This window comes from Manihot esculenta, chromosome 18 (genome assembly GCF_001659605.2).
Source record: "Manihot esculenta cultivar AM560-2 chromosome 18, M.esculenta_v8, whole genome shotgun sequence".
NCBI classification, from domain to species: domain Eukaryota; kingdom Viridiplantae; phylum Streptophyta; class Magnoliopsida; order Malpighiales; family Euphorbiaceae; genus Manihot; species Manihot esculenta.
The window spans coordinates 6,642,855-6,658,082 of NC_035178.2; the positions used below are offsets into that span (position 1 = coordinate 6,642,855).

A 15,228-nucleotide genomic window follows, 5' to 3' on the forward strand; every position below is an offset into this window, starting at 1 on the left:
GCTCTGCTCTGCTGTTCATGCCTCTTAAGAAAATGAAAGACAAAGAATCCTATCTTCTTTCGTACGAGGGATAAGTTCAAACCCTGAAACCCATAAAAAACAAAGCTAATAAATAAATAAATAATAAAAAAGGAAAGATGTAAAATCACAAAAATTATTAACTCAAATCAACAAAAGCCAAAACCATCTCTCTTTAATTTGGATTTTGCTGTGATTAAAATTTGTTTTCCACATTAACAATAAGAAAATTATATAAATACTAATATATTTTATTTAAATAAGAGTATGAGAATGACTATTGGCCTTACCCTGTCCAATTGATACGGTTAAATCACCAGACTACAAAGGTTTGCTGACAATGTATAAATCTATCCATCCCTTCCATTGTAATTATAATAATTTACTTAGTTGGTGGTATTGATATGATCTCCCTGATTTAGCTCTTAATTATATATTAAAATAATCCTCAATCATTTCTGCCCATGCATTTCCATAGCCAATTTCAAAACATAACTTCTTGTTTTTAATGAGATGGTGAAATTCTATTTTAAAATGAACATTTGGGTTGAATTTGATCTTTTTAATTAATTAATTCAGTTTTCTAATGAGTTCCAAATTAAAATGGAAAAAAATCGAGCCAAAGAGTCGCTTTTACAGTTGGAACGGGGCAGGTTGAGCTGGCACGATACTGGTACGATACTGGTGTTTCTCTATTCCTTTTACTCGTCTCTAATGGAGTGTGTGGGGTATTAGACGACGTCGCTTTCCTAACAGTCAGACGTGCGTCCATACCTACCATCTCAACGGGACTTCATTGACATTACTTGGAACTTCGAAAAGAGCCACGTACTCCATCTAAGTTGGATCATGTGCCTGTTGTTGGGAAATTAATGAATTCTCCAAAGCGTATAAATAATGCACTATTGAAATCACTTCAATAATATTGTCGATGTCAAAATGTCAAATGTAAGAAGAAAATATTTGCATTTTAGGTGAAAATCTTAGACTAAAAGATCAATTTCAAACTACTGAGTCTAAAATGTAGGAAAAAAATGTCAAAACAAAGAGGAAATTGTTCTCATGGATGGTTGGAGCAAAACAATACACGTAATGGTGTTTTCGGCTGACGACAGTGACCCATGTAACCAACCATGTGAACTATCTTTCTTTCCTTGCCAAATTATGAGGCATAAGAAATGGTCCAGTGGCTGGCTAACAGTTCAGGTGTACAAACGAATAAATGGTAATCTCTAACACCATACTTATATCACAAAACATTTTCAATTTTTTAAATTTAATTTGAACGTCACAAAACATTTTCAATGAACCTCTAATTATAATACTAACCAAAATCTTCATTTAAGGATATTCTCATCTAATTTTTAATATCGTAATTAGATATCGTAATTGCAAAACATGGTTTCTTGCATGTCAATTTTAGAAAAATAGAACATGGAGGTGTTTTGATTGGCATTACAATCCAATGTTGTTATGAGAATGGGAGCTTTGGAAGAAAACAGCATGAGGGTTCTTTCAGGTGTGATTGGTTGTCGTGAACCACCAGCTTTAAGAGGAACTGTTGTCTTGTAACAAAATCAAATACGAATACCATGCTGCTCAAACCGTACCCAGATGGACACACAACTCACCATGTCTTCTTCTCCCCTTTTTTTTAATCTCCGAAAATTGCACAAAAAAAAAATATACAGTTTGGCTTTTTTTTTTAAATTTTTTTTATGGTTTGTCTAGACTGGTTGGGGTTGGCCGGTTGATTAGTTAAGTTTGAGAAGCGAGTGATTGAACGGTCACGACTGAATGGACGGCTAGATCACGCCGTGGGGATGTGGGATATGGTTGGGTCACACATCCATCTAATCTGAGCATGCAAAGAAAGGAGAGAACTTTAGTGAATTGTGGCCATTGCGTCATCTCACGAACCTACCAGTGTCAGTGTGTGATTTTGTGGGAAGATAGGCGTGCTATTGGGCTAAATCTACAACAAAGACCCATACATCAACACATGATATTGTCAGATACTAACGAGTGTACATGGGTCAAAAGGTCTATGCATTACCCTATGGATGTCTCTCACGTAGACAGATATGGTTGGTGTTTTTTCTTAATATTCTGGAGACGTAGACGGAGGAAGAGCATTTTATATGTTGAGGTCTCCTGCTATGTACTACTCATTATTATAAACGGCGATTTCTGTTTTATAAAAAAGTAAATGCATTTTTATACTATTTTGCTAATTTTTTTTTTCGTTTCAATGTAGGAGGGTGAAAAACAGGAAAGGAAAACTAAATAAGCCTTCAAAAATTGGGAAAACAGGCCAACGTGGAGCAAGCAACAACCGTTGTCATGCTCCACCACGTACACTAACAGGAAATAGGTGATCTACCACTTCCCATTGTCTCTCAATTGCCCATGATATTGCGCCAAATCATTTCAACAAGCTCCAGCTTGACTTGCAATTCAATATAATTGAAAAGCATGCTCAAAATCCACTAAATTAGTATGGCCAGCCAGAGGGTGATTGAGAGAAAAAAAGAATATATTTTTTTATTAGATATTTTAATTTACTTGCAGGGATTTTATGGGGCACCTCAACTGCTATCTATCCCCGAAAAAATTGAAAAAAGAATTGATGGCAATTGAACTTTAATCAAGCAGCTGATCACTTGGGACTTGGTCAAATATATCAGGACATGACTCCCAATTTCCCTTTTGCCTGGCATCCCAGTATCCACCAATATAACGATATGAATCACTTCCTTTATCCTTCGCAAACCACTGCGGTTTCCAACCCTTCTCTTGCATTTTCCGGGCCTAACGTAAATCCAAACAAATATATCATCAGAACATATTAAGCAAATCCTTTAATATAACACAGGGCATACGACTGGAATGGTGCATGGAATTCAATCAAAAGAATAGGTGCCTTAAGGAAGACAGTATGGGGAAGGCAACTTACCTGACGTTGGCGCTGCTCAAGTCGCAATTTCTCTGAATTAGCCATCTCAAATTCACCATTTTCCAAGTGCCTTTGATCTGGCCTAAGCCTTGAATCTGTAGGTGGCAACTTTTCCTGCATAGTTAATCAACATCAGCAATCAATGCTCCAATGAACTACAGGACAAAACCAGCTTTTCTCTTTTTTAATGCCTAAACACCTAATCAAACAAAATGTGATCAACAACTATAAAACGACAGCAGCATGAACAATAACCTTAAGTCCTGGAGTAAGTTCATTCAACGTCATGGCAAAGCGTGTCAAGTTATATCTGGTGGGGAATTGGGGAGGCTTGTTTCGCTTCCAGAGTAAATGGGCATCTTTTAGAGATTCAAATCCTTTCCCCTTCACACCGCTGTCATCATTCACATAATGCATGCTCTCATCCCACTTTCCAAAAAGAGTTGCCACTCTTTTACCATTCCTGTCTTGAACTGTTCCATTTACCTGCAAAAACAACCAAGTGCACATCAACTACGCAATAAATTTAACAAGGTGCTAAAATGACTCCTCTTTTATTGTTTCAAAGAAAAGCCCCAAAGGTGCAACAGGGTATGTTTTCAACTTCCCTCCTCTTCTATGGCTTACAGGAACACAAGGAGGTTATCAACTTGAGAGAGAAAGAGAGTGCACACCTGGTGAGGATTTCTTTCTATGATGGACTGCTCCTTAAATTTCAGTTTGCATGAATATTCATGATTTCCCTCTATTCGCATTGTACCATAGTGATCACAGTATAGTTTTCCCAATATAAGATTGTATATTGATGTCGTAACCTATCATATCATTTTGGGGGAAAAAAATTCAGACTGGAAACAGAAAGAAAAATATAGAATTTGAAAATTCATACCTTGCTCCACTGAAAAATTTCTCCATCATCAAATTCCAAAGTCAACACACCAACAGGATCAAGCTGAATTGAACGACCCCAAAATTTGCTCTTTAGATTACTGTCTCCCCAAAACTTCCATCCTTTACCCTCACAATGACATGCAACAATCATGGGGTGATGACTGACCTGATAACATCAGTAAATAAGTCTCTTTAATTCCTTATTAGGAAAAACACTATGCTATTGAACTTTATGTACAACTTGGAACAATCAGGAAGATCGAGATGCCTAACCTTTTCAGAGATAAATCGGACGCCTTTATCTGGATAGTCAGCCTCATATGTTTCCCCTAATAATGGATTAAAAGGTTTGCAAATTCTTCCCTCAGTTGAAGCATATCCAGATACAGCAAAAGCAGCAACATTAAGAATCCTCATAAGGCTATTACCCTGAGGCAGTTAATAATGTCAATATACCAAAAAGATCAAATCCATGAGAGAGAGGGGGATGGGGAGGGGGAAAGCAGTGCTTTTAACATCATTGTTGCACTGAAAGTCTACCAAGATGCCAGTGCCCACTACTATCAAAATATTGGACAATTTGAGAAGTATATCACATTTCATAAAAGAAACAGCAGCTTGTATAAATGAAGTAGAAGCTCTGAGGCCCTACAATGAGAACACTGTTACCTTAAAACTGTGATGCTCTACTCCTAAATCCTAATGAATTGATGAAGCATAACAGTTACTATGCTGTGCACTGAGAAGAAAAAGAGAGAAAAATATAAATCTACCATATAGAGACTTACCCTTCTTCCCCATTCATATGCCCGGTCAAGGAGGTACGAGTATTCCAGATCTTCAAAACATTTTTGCAGAGAAGATATCGGTTCATTAAAGTAAACTGGAAGACAAACTTTTGTGAGGTCCTTCCCAATGTTATCCTTGATCATTGACCAAAGGCTAACACCTTTTTCTTTTTCAACTGGGTCAGGTAACTTTTTTCGCCGCTTAACATAAGGATAATCTTTCCCGACAGATCTCATGGAAGGATCAATATCATCTTCCAATTCAGGTGCACAAAGCCCTTCCTCATCAGAAGAGAAAGATGATGTCCTAAAATCAGATCCACTACTCTTGAAGGAAGCTGAAGATAGAAAGTCACGAGTATCAAAGAAGGTATTATCGTAATCATCAGTTTCTTCCTCTGCAGCATCAACTCTTTCATTCTCATCATCAGATTCTGTTGCACTTACTTCTGGAAGGAAAACCAAAAATTTAAAATAGAATTCGAACAAGAATTATATAATGTAGCCAAGATAAGCACCAAAACAAAATGCCACAAACCTAGGGTATTTGAAATATTTCATACATTATTTACCAAAAAAATGAAGTAAATATTTAAAGCAAATTAAAAGCAGGTTGAAGCAAAATGGTGAAATTAAAAATAGGGGGAATGCATTATGCATTTACTCTTCAAGTAACAAGCAAATAAAAAGCTTCAAAAGTAGAGAGATGAAGCTGCAGTTAGTTCAGTTGTAACCTCTACAGCTATAACATTTCAGATTATCAACAAATGACAAGTCATTATAACCAAAATATGAAGGTCAATTTACAACATCAAACAAATGCAAGTGCCTTGGTGTAGCTGCTAACGTTAATTGAAAGTCTGTATCAGAATGACCAGTAAAATCAACACTTGCTATAAAACAATTTCACCATAAAACCTCTTACCACTGGACTTGTCTTGTCTCAGGACAGGAGAAGCCACTTGATTATTGAACTGCCTTTGACTCTCATCAACCACTGTATTTTCCAGGTCAACCTTTTCTGTCTACAAAATACAATATCAAAAGCGGTTCCTCAATAGAACTTGAAAAATATGTGAAGTAGATAACCTTGAACCAAAAACAGAGATGCAGAAATTTAATTTAGACAGTCAAAATTGTCAATTACTCAGGGATGGGAAAATGAAACATTTCATTGTGTACTAGAGAACTACCATCACGCACTGGAGAAAAATTTTCAGCCATGATGTATCAACCAATAAAATAAAACTGCAGCCCCAACAATTCAAACAGCTTCTTTTGCTAAAAGGTACTATCTATGCTCACAAATTTCTAGAACATTAAAATAGCCACTGAAAGAACTAAAAAATAGTGCCACGCATAAAATTGTCAAAAGAAAAAAAAGTAATAATAAAAAATGTAAGAAGACAAATAAGAAGATTGCAAGTAATCCTGTCAAAATATCATGGCATCATGTTTTTGGCAATTGTTCTCTTCCCCATAGATCTTAGCAAAATATTAAGAAGAAGAATAATGAAGTCGTCAAAAATATAAGGGCTGGAATAGAATAGAAAGTGGAGCAGGAAGTTTAGAGTGGATTAGAGTAGCTGGTGGGGGGGGGGGGGGGCGGGGTGAATACTAAGTAGAAGCTGCTGGAGGTAAATGGCAGGAACAGTGTACCAGAAGTAATAACCTGTATGTATAAATAACAGCATTGTAGCTGGAGAAAAGCGTTCCAAGAAATTCTCAATAAATTCATACTTTCTCTCCCTGTACTGTAACCGCTTTGGTAGGGTTCCTAATCCTAACACCAAGCAGCAGAATTTATGCTGGCAACACATTCCTATTACAATAATTCAGGCCTGCCTAAGTTATTTTAAAAATAAAATTAGCCAAAAACCTAGTTTAACATTAAAATGGTTCTCAAAAGCTGGAAGTTGCATAAGCCAACTTCAAAAAACAGTGATGTGAAGTGAAGGTGACCCTAAAATAACAACAACAATAAAAAAAATCTATATTCTAAACTTCGTTTCATATTAAAAAAGCAGCACCATTATCCATGAAGAACATAAGCATGCAAACTTGGCATTCTTTCTACATCATTCTCCTATATCAATAAAACTTATAAGAACACATAACACAGCTAATGCAGAACACCATAATTTATGAGAACGTCCTATAGAACTCTCATTGCTAAGAAAAAACATCTAAATCAGTGAATATCACAACAGCAAACATGTGTGACTGAACAACTCTTTGAGGAACTAATGTACATTTTAAACACTACAAATTTTGTCTAACACGCCAACCTGATGCATAATAGAAGAGAACAAATACTGCATTCAGCCTTCAAATATTTATGACCTTGATGTTATAAGATAACAGGCATTTCCTGTTTCTATTATAAAGGAAAACTGAGCCTATGGTAAATTCTCGCTCTATATCACAAACATAAATCAGATAAAATTGTGTTTCTAGGCCCACGACAACATAAGATAGAGATAGAGAAGCCAAAATTATAGATTTAGCTTCTACCAAGCCAATATTCATAAACTCCTATATCCAGAAATCAAAATTTTAACAAATTATTGATTATACTGCACAAGGATACACCAATGTTCAGAAATGCCACCTCCAAATGAATTTTCTATACAAAAGAATCACGGAAAGATAAAAAGAAAATTACAACTCTATTATGGGCACAAATGCAAATCAATCACAAAACTACACGTCCGCCTTCTAAATGTTCAATTTACTTCAATGGTCTTAAATCATATGGAATCTGCAAAATTCTGCAAAGGAGGAGAAATTGTAGAAGCAGATGAAGAAGGAGGAGAAAAAGAAGTAGTAGTGCGAGAATTCCGAATTCGAATGGCATGTGCTTTCCTATTTTTCACTACATGTACCTCTAACTGGCGGAGGGTGTCGATGAGGAGCCGCTGCTTCTGCTTGAGCAGCACAATCTGGTTCTGCAATGATGCAAATTCATTCTTCATAATCTGCTCGCTATCCTGGATTGCCTCCTCCCTCACGCCCTCTTCCTGAAGCCGCTGTCTCAGCTTCTCCGTTGAGACAGCCAGGTTATCTATCGGAGCCATTAGTTCGCTGTTGGACATGCGAGGGAACATGTCCTTCACTGCCTGCAATGCCTCCATCCACGCCAAGCGATCCTCCCGTGTCTCCGCTCTCAAATGGAGCTTCTTCGTGCCAGTGAATATCGAGAATCTCTTATCATCTGATCTGCTCTCGCGAATCGATGACACCTAAAAGTATCAATCGAAGTTCTTGTTTAAAATGAAATCCAACATGGACAATAAAAATAAAAATCAATTTACGGACTGATAGAGAAGGACCTTTAGATGGATTTCACCGACTGGATTACGTTTGAACTGAGTGTTACCGTTCGTAGGCCTCGAAATCCTTTTCAAAGATTCTTCCCCGATGACCTTCGATCCTTTTTCCGTCTCTCGATTAACGACGATCTTATTAGCTCCATGAATCTTATAATACGATAATACACCATCCTGCAAAACAAACCATCTAGGCCTCCATCCTTTTCCATAATTCACCCACTTATGTAGAATGCCCGATATTCCATTCCCAACTATATCATTTATCCTCACATCAACCTGCTGCTCTCGAGGAAGCGACAAAGTATGAAGTGCCAAAGTAGCCGCCAAGCCTCGTTGGCTAGGTCGATTACTGACGCTGATGAGATTACTCTCATTACCATCGGTGCCGTTGTGGTGGTGGCTAAGATTTTTCAGAAAACGAGAGTGGTGGTTGCGGGGGACAGATATGGATCGAATATTCTGGTCGGATCTAGATGTGATTGCCATAGGCAAGGACTTGGCAGAGGAATGGTTGGAGACGGCGGAAATACAACAAAGATAAGGCATATGAGAGGGAGATTCAGAACGAACAGAGAAGCAGATCGGAGCCGAGAATAGAGAGAATTTCTCTCATTTTTTTTCCTTTGGGAGAAAACAGAGAAACTGATACCTGAGAAGAAAGCAAAGGAGACGGTTACAGAGAAATGGCGTGAAATGGAAGTGACTATTGATTCGGTACAAGATCACAGGTTCAAGAGAGCCGGACGATGTGTAGAGAAACAAATTGAATTTTATAGCGATAAGTTCGGTGGAGAAAAAACAAAGAAATAGAGGGAAGGAGTAAGCGCGGAGAGGAGTCCAAAACCAAAAATCTCCAAATTCCAGAATTGAATTCCTTTTGTTTTTGATAATTGAAATTGAATTTTTTTTTTTTTTTTTTTAAAAATCAACTAAATATATACAGGGGAGAGGAGGCAGTTTAAAATGCGAAGCGGTTGGTGACGCGAGTTTACGACTTGCGACTCTCTCTCCCTCTCTTGCTCTCCGTCTCTTTAAAATTTTTTGTAAGGTTTCCTTCGTATGTGGCCGGATGCAGCTAAATAGGTGGGGATTCGCCGCCGGCGTATCAGGATATTGACGTAAAGGATGAAGGTGTTGACACGTGGAAGACGAACGTGTAGTGAGGTGTTCGATGGAAACTGGGGAGAAAAGATTGGAAGGACGTCGTGGTCCAACACTGAACCGGTTTAAATTTCGATCTGGTTGTTCATGAATTTAAAAAAATAAAAAAAATTATTACGTATGTTTAAATATAATTGCAACTTTTTAAAAAAAATAGAGGACAATTTTTAGATAACTTTTTGAAGAAATGACTTTATTCTTAAATAAAACAATTAAGACTGCTGATTTTGTTAAGGATGTAACAATTAAAATTTTGACTTTAGTTATTATTAATATTTACATTTTAATTTATATTTCAAATAACTATATACACATTTTAATATAAATAATTAACTTAGTATTTACGGAAATTATGTTTATATAAGATTAAACTTAAATGCATTTGTATTTTACTGACATGGTATAAACATTTAATTAAGATATTTAATTAAGACATTAAACACAAATTTTTTTTTTTTCTGAAAAAGGTACATATATCAATCAACTTAAGGGAAGAAAGGTTATAAACAAAGAATGTTCTTTTAGTTTTATCTTAAAATTATTATTTTATTTTATTATATTTTTTTTTTCAAAGAGAAAATGATTCAATTGTTATCTTTTTAGCTTTGCATCTCTCTCGAGTCCATGTGCTAGAAAACTTAATTTCCATGAAATTTTCCCATCATTGCATTCTACAAATTAATAAATAACAGTTTTTTAATTCAAGGCCTATTGTTTTATTTGATTAATTTATTTTATTTTTATGGTAAAAAAAGAGTCCACCGAAATGTATGTTGCTTAATAATATTCTCAGTTATTCATTGATTAATGCAAAAGACGAATATATGTTTCAAATTAAAATAATACTAGCTCTTGTTTGAAGTTGTTCTGCCCTTAGAACCATAGAAACAAAAATTGAAAAATTGAGAAATTCCATTTATTTATTACAATTTCATTTTTGCAGTAATAAATATAGTTTTTTCAATTTGAAAGTAGTCCTTTTATTAATAATAAAAAAAAGACAACAAATTATGTTCAAATATCTGGACTATTTTATTCAATTACGTTTAAAATGTGTAGTATTTTGTAATAATTTTTAATGTTAATTTTTAAATTCCTTTTGACATTTTTATCCCAGTATTTTTTTTCTTACATAATTGCAGTTAATTTAAAATTATTAATAATTTTTTTATTATACAAAATCTAAAGAGCTAAAAATATAAAATCAATAAATACAGCATTAAAGTCCAAATATATTCTATAAAAAATTCAACCCAAAATTATAACATCATAATTTGGCTCTGTGCTAAAAAAGATAAGCTATCTCTAAATCGCTAAGCCACAAGGGATGAAAATTTTGCTCAAAAATCAATTGCTATCCAAGCATAAAAATGTACAAAAGAATGAGACATAAATGGTATAAAGCAAAATAGATGCTATCAAACACAAAAATATGCAAAAAAATCAGACATAAATAGCATAAAACAAAATAGAAGAAAAAAAAAATGGCATCAAACAAAATAGATAAAATAAATATAATATAATATTACAAAAAATAACACTATTATTAATTTTCAGTAATTCCAACTTAATTATTGATATTATTTAGTAAAAATATATTAAAAATAAAACATGTAGACTTCGACAGTAATAAAAGAAGTTTAACTTAATTACAGCCGTATAAAAGTTAAAATAAAATTTTTATATAAAATGAGAGGATACGATAAAATTCAGTTTTAGTAAAGATAACAAGAGTGTTAATTTGTTGACGGATACATCAGTGTGATCTCGGTATGTCGACGTTGAGATTGATGAACCCTTCACTGAACAAAAATCAAAATGTTATGAAATGAAATATCCAAATTGAGAATTTGCCAGAAACAAAAACATTAATAAATTATAAAAATAAACTTAAAAAAAATAAAATAAATATATGACTAAATAAAAAAAAATATAGAAGCGAAACTCTCTCTAGTAAAATATCTTTACCAAAATGACTTTTAAATTTTTGACATTTTCTTTTTCTCTCAAAAAAATTTTAGCATTTTGACGTGAACGGATTGTGGTAGAGAGCATATACTATATTATAAAATAATTTATAAAATAAATTATTATATATTTTTTAAATTTCAAAATAATGTCTATATTGGATTAAAAAAAAGAGTTGGGTCAATGAAAATCAGAAGTTGAAAGTGCACCAACTGCGGTGCGTCACACGATTCTTACCCAACTGAATTTGAGTTTTGCTTCGGGACTTCATTGTGCTCCAGGTGTCGCCAACTTTTCCATTTTAATTGCCATTATATTTTATAATTTTTTTCTTATAATATGATAATTTTGGATTCCTAAATGGAGATTAGAATGTAAGACTCTGTCCAAGCAATACAAGTCATATGTATTTAGCTATTAAATTTAAATTAGATTAATTATTTTTAAGGCTGATTATTAATAATAAAATTTATATTTTTAAATTTTAACAAAATAACCATAAAAATTGCTTAAAATTTAACTATCGTGTACTTTACTCAATTACTTTCCGTACTATATAATTGTTATCCATAATTCATTTGTTTTCATGAGTTATTTTATTAATATTAAAAATAAATTATTAAAAAAACAAATCCTATGATATTGTCATGATAACAATTTATTTTGTTAAATGTTCAACATTATTTTTTTTGTTCGAAATGTGAAATCTTAATTAAAAATACAACTTTTTGTATTTTAGATTTTCTTTTAATTTTATACAATTGATACTGTTTTTAATGATCAATTAAAATACAAGCATAATAATATATAATATAATTAAATTATATTTAAAATTTAAATATCAACATCTACATACGAGGGCATGGTTAAGGGAGTGGACAATTAATATTTAAATTTTATTAAATATTAAAAAATATTTTAAGAAATTTTATTAAAATAAAATAAAATAATAAAAAAGGACAAAAATCACGAAACGCAAGAATATTATATTGGGCTGTAAATTTCTCGCGAGTGCTAATTAGTTAATTAACAAAGTGCCCATCTAATCATCAATCATCATCGTGATAATAATAATAATAATAATAAGGAACGTATGAATTAGAGCGACTTTTGATATGGAAGTCAAAATTTGTAGGTGTATTCTGGTGCCTGGAGGAAGATCTTTATATGACAGCTACAGTTGAATCGTTCCCTCACAGGCTGTAACTCGGAAGCTTCTTCTCCTTTTCTTTTTACTGTATAACAATCATCAAGTCATCGGTGGTTGTTTTCTTAGTTTTCAAATCCGGCCCTGATTGGTTGATGCAGTAAAAAAAAATTTAAAAATTAAAAATCGTGAAATAAGAATTCTATTGGTTAACCCAGTGACGGAATATATGAATACAATGAATTTCATCAATTCCCATTTAAAAACGATATTATTTTATACATTTGGTGATGTGTGGCTGTTATTTTAAAAAAAGAAACAAAGTAAAATAATTGCGCTTTCTGTTTTTCCACGTCTTCACAAATCCATGAATTAATGATATTTATTTTTTAACCTCCTATTTAAAATTAAAAATTTTTATAATAATAATTACTTACCAACTTTGAATAAGTTAATATTAAATATATACAAGAAATGTATAATTTATTGTTTTAAATAATAATTTAACAGTAAAAAATATTTTTTTAATAGAGAAGTAAAAATGTATAAAATAATTGTATTAATTATATTTTTTAAATTTATAAACAAATGAAAGTAAAGGTCTATTCAAGGTAAGGAAGCTATGTTTCTTTAGACTTTTTTAAAATGAGAATAAAAATAAAGAATATGGAATCTCCCGCTATAAATTTCCCAGAATCACAATTTTTGGTTCAAAAACGAATAATTTAAAAATTAAAATTGTAAAACAATTATATAACATTTATTAAGTTACTATATGTCTAATACATTAACAATTAACTAATTACATTTTAATTATCTGAGATTCAGAAAAATAAGATTTTACAAGAATTTTGTAAGTTTAATATAAGGGGAGGATGTCTATTTTTTTTTTATTCTTTTCTTTTATCTGTCAGTGACGTGTAACGGCCTTACTGCCATTGGACTACCTGTTTTTGCCATACAGATACGGACGTACGAGAATATCATATCTCTGCTTCATGCGTAATGGCCATTTAATTCTCTTCTGATACGCATACGGATGGACCCGCTAAGTAAATTGGCTGGCTACTTCTTCTCCTCCAGACTAGGTTGGAAAACGAGGTTAAGACTGAAACCCTGAAAAGGTCTGATCTCAGGGCCGAACGGACGGGGCCGGCCCATCAAGAAGGCTTAGATGCCTCAAAATGCAGACTGTCATTATGAGCCCGCCTTGTAACGGAATGGTGAAATCCAGCGGTCATTATATTTTATTTGTTTATAAAACATAATTTAAATATGTTTTATGTATATAATGTTCTAATGAATTTCTTCGTAGAAGAGGTGCTTTGAGCTTAATATTTTCCTAACATCCTCTTTCTCCTTTTCTGTTAAATAATCTATAACATCCAGCAGTGCTGGATTCTCCACAACTTGGCAAGAAGTGCCCCTCCCAAGCACGTCGTTTAGCTTTTTATACCTTTTGTTAAGGTCATTGAATTTATCCTCACACTGCTGGGGTGAAACAAGGTGACCTCTTTCAGCCATGACCTTTGAAATTGATTTCCACTTGCCCTTTTTCTGTAGAACTGCAAATTTTCTTCTCATTCCACCACCACAATCTGAAGTTGCATCCTCTCCTATGTAAGACACAGCAGTTATCAAAAGCCTAACCATTTTATCAGTCCACTTAACACGCTGCCATGGTGACCCCTTTCTCCCTCTACTTGCATCATTGTGACCATCAGCACCATCTTCAGTATAGCTTGGCTCATCATCATCACTTGCTGAATTTTTCCCCTTATCTCCCTTACTGTAATCAGTCATGGAAATGATTTGATCAGAGTTGTGCATGGTTCCCATTGTAAGGGGAAAACCCTCATGAATTGAAGGATGTACAGAAGAACCCTGGCGATGAAGAGGATGCTGCTGATGGGGTACAGAATGCTGGTGCTGTGCTTGCTGATGAACTCTTATGGATCCTTGCAAGTCAAGTCCTCCAAATGGATTTCCCCCAGGAATCATACTTCCTTGTGATAAATTCCCTTCCATTGCTTGTTTTGAAAAAGAAAATAGGTCATACCCATGAAACTATTTCCTTAAAACCCTATATGGTGTACACTTTCCGTTCTCTAGAAGTTGATTGTGTATTATTTATGGCCCTAATAAGCCAGAATAAAGCATACCCAGTTAATTTCGCTGATATAACCAATTGTTATCGTTATTCAATCATGAACTAGAGCCTACTCCTGCACAAGGAACAACATTATTCATCAGGTAACCAATTACCAAATGAACTATTTTGCTCTCTATTCATTAAGCAAGACTCTGAATTAGATCCTTTATAATGCAAAAAAAGCAACAAATCGGGGGTGAAAACCGACATTCAACGACAAAATACCATGCGTTTCCAAATTATGGTAACAAATAAGAAACGGCTTTTGCAAATCTAATGCTGTTCACATTCAGAAACAGCTATAGTCTAAATTCAAGGATAACAAATTGAAATTCCAGGTTTTAAAACACAATTTCAGTTTCCATCATTTGAAAAAATAATAAGAAGAAGAAAAAGAAACACATCAATAACAAAGTCAGAGCTTGATCGTCTTTGCAAAAGGAAATGAAAATGAACAAGGAAACCTAACTATTGGAAATTGATTGTAAATCTGAAGAAGAAACAGACCATAAATTATGAAAAAAAAAACCGAAATGATTGAGGATGATAATTGCATAGAAATATTAAAGCTGAAAGAAAAACCAACCACAAACAATACCATCTTTAAAGAAACAGAATTGGGGCGGCTCCTTCCATGATGCAATGCAGCTGCTACTGGGATTTTGCAGCTTACCAACTCACAGCTAGACAAAGCAGACATGATTCTTCGACTGTTCGACCTCAGCCTGGGCTTGGCTTCGCTAGGCCTCTCTGTTCTTGGGCTACAACGGGCTCCATGGATAAACTCTTTTTTTTGCCAAGTCCATGGATAAACT

General features: G+C 33.8%; 2 protein-coding genes across 3 annotated transcripts; both read right to left on the bottom strand.

Moving 5' to 3' along the window:
* Window positions 1–2,536: 2,536 nt before the first annotated feature.
* LOC110606451 (oxysterol-binding protein-related protein 1C) lies at window positions 2,537–9,033 on the bottom strand. Of its 2 annotated transcripts, none has more exons than XM_021745251.2 (10): window positions 7,986–9,033; window positions 7,539–7,895; window positions 5,579–5,678; window positions 4,654–5,099; window positions 4,139–4,294; window positions 3,864–4,031; window positions 3,649–3,789; window positions 3,230–3,460; window positions 2,975–3,088; window positions 2,537–2,829 (listed from the first exon to the last, which is right to left on the bottom strand). In XM_021745251.2, the coding sequence occupies exons 1-10, from the start codon at window positions 8,529–8,531 to the stop codon at window positions 2,662–2,664; spliced, it is 2,427 nt and encodes an 808-aa protein (XP_021600943.2). In that variant the 5' UTR covers window positions 8,532–9,033; the 3' UTR covers window positions 2,537–2,661. The 2 variants fall into 2 exon arrangements, with proteins under 2 accessions (XP_021600943.2, XP_021600941.2); XM_021745249.2 differs by having other exon boundaries at window positions 4,654–5,102.
* A 4,509-nt stretch (window positions 9,034–13,542) lies between these two features.
* On the bottom strand, window positions 13,543–15,176 carry LOC122722499. The gene is made up of 2 exons (XM_043953332.1): window positions 15,012–15,176; window positions 13,543–14,486 (listed from the first exon to the last, which is right to left on the bottom strand). The coding sequence occupies exon 2, from the start codon at window positions 14,287–14,289 to the stop codon at window positions 13,558–13,560; it is 732 nt and encodes a 243-aa protein (XP_043809267.1). The 5' UTR covers window positions 14,290–14,486; window positions 15,012–15,176; the 3' UTR covers window positions 13,543–13,557.
* Window positions 15,177–15,228: the final 52 nt, after the last annotated feature.

What these genes read in the sequence shown, in the direction of transcription:
- LOC110606451 (XM_021745249.2), bottom strand. Translation starts at nt 8,531, where the DNA reads ATGCCTTATCTTTGTTGTATTTCCGCCGTCTCCAACCATTCCTCTGCC. An exon ending in GAGACAAGACAAGTCCAGTG is followed by an intron (nt 5,103 to 5,578) that starts GTAAGAGGTTTT and finishes TTTTCCTTCCAG; the next exon opens with AAGTAAGTGCAACAGAATCT. An exon ending in CATATGAATGGGGAAGAAGG is followed by an intron (nt 4,295 to 4,653) that starts GTAAGTCTCTAT and finishes TAACTGCCTCAG; the next exon opens with GGTAATAGCCTTATGAGGAT.
- LOC122722499 (XM_043953332.1), bottom strand. Translation starts at nt 14,289, where the DNA reads ATGGAAGGGAATTTATCACAAGGAAGTATGATTCCTGGGGGAAATCCA.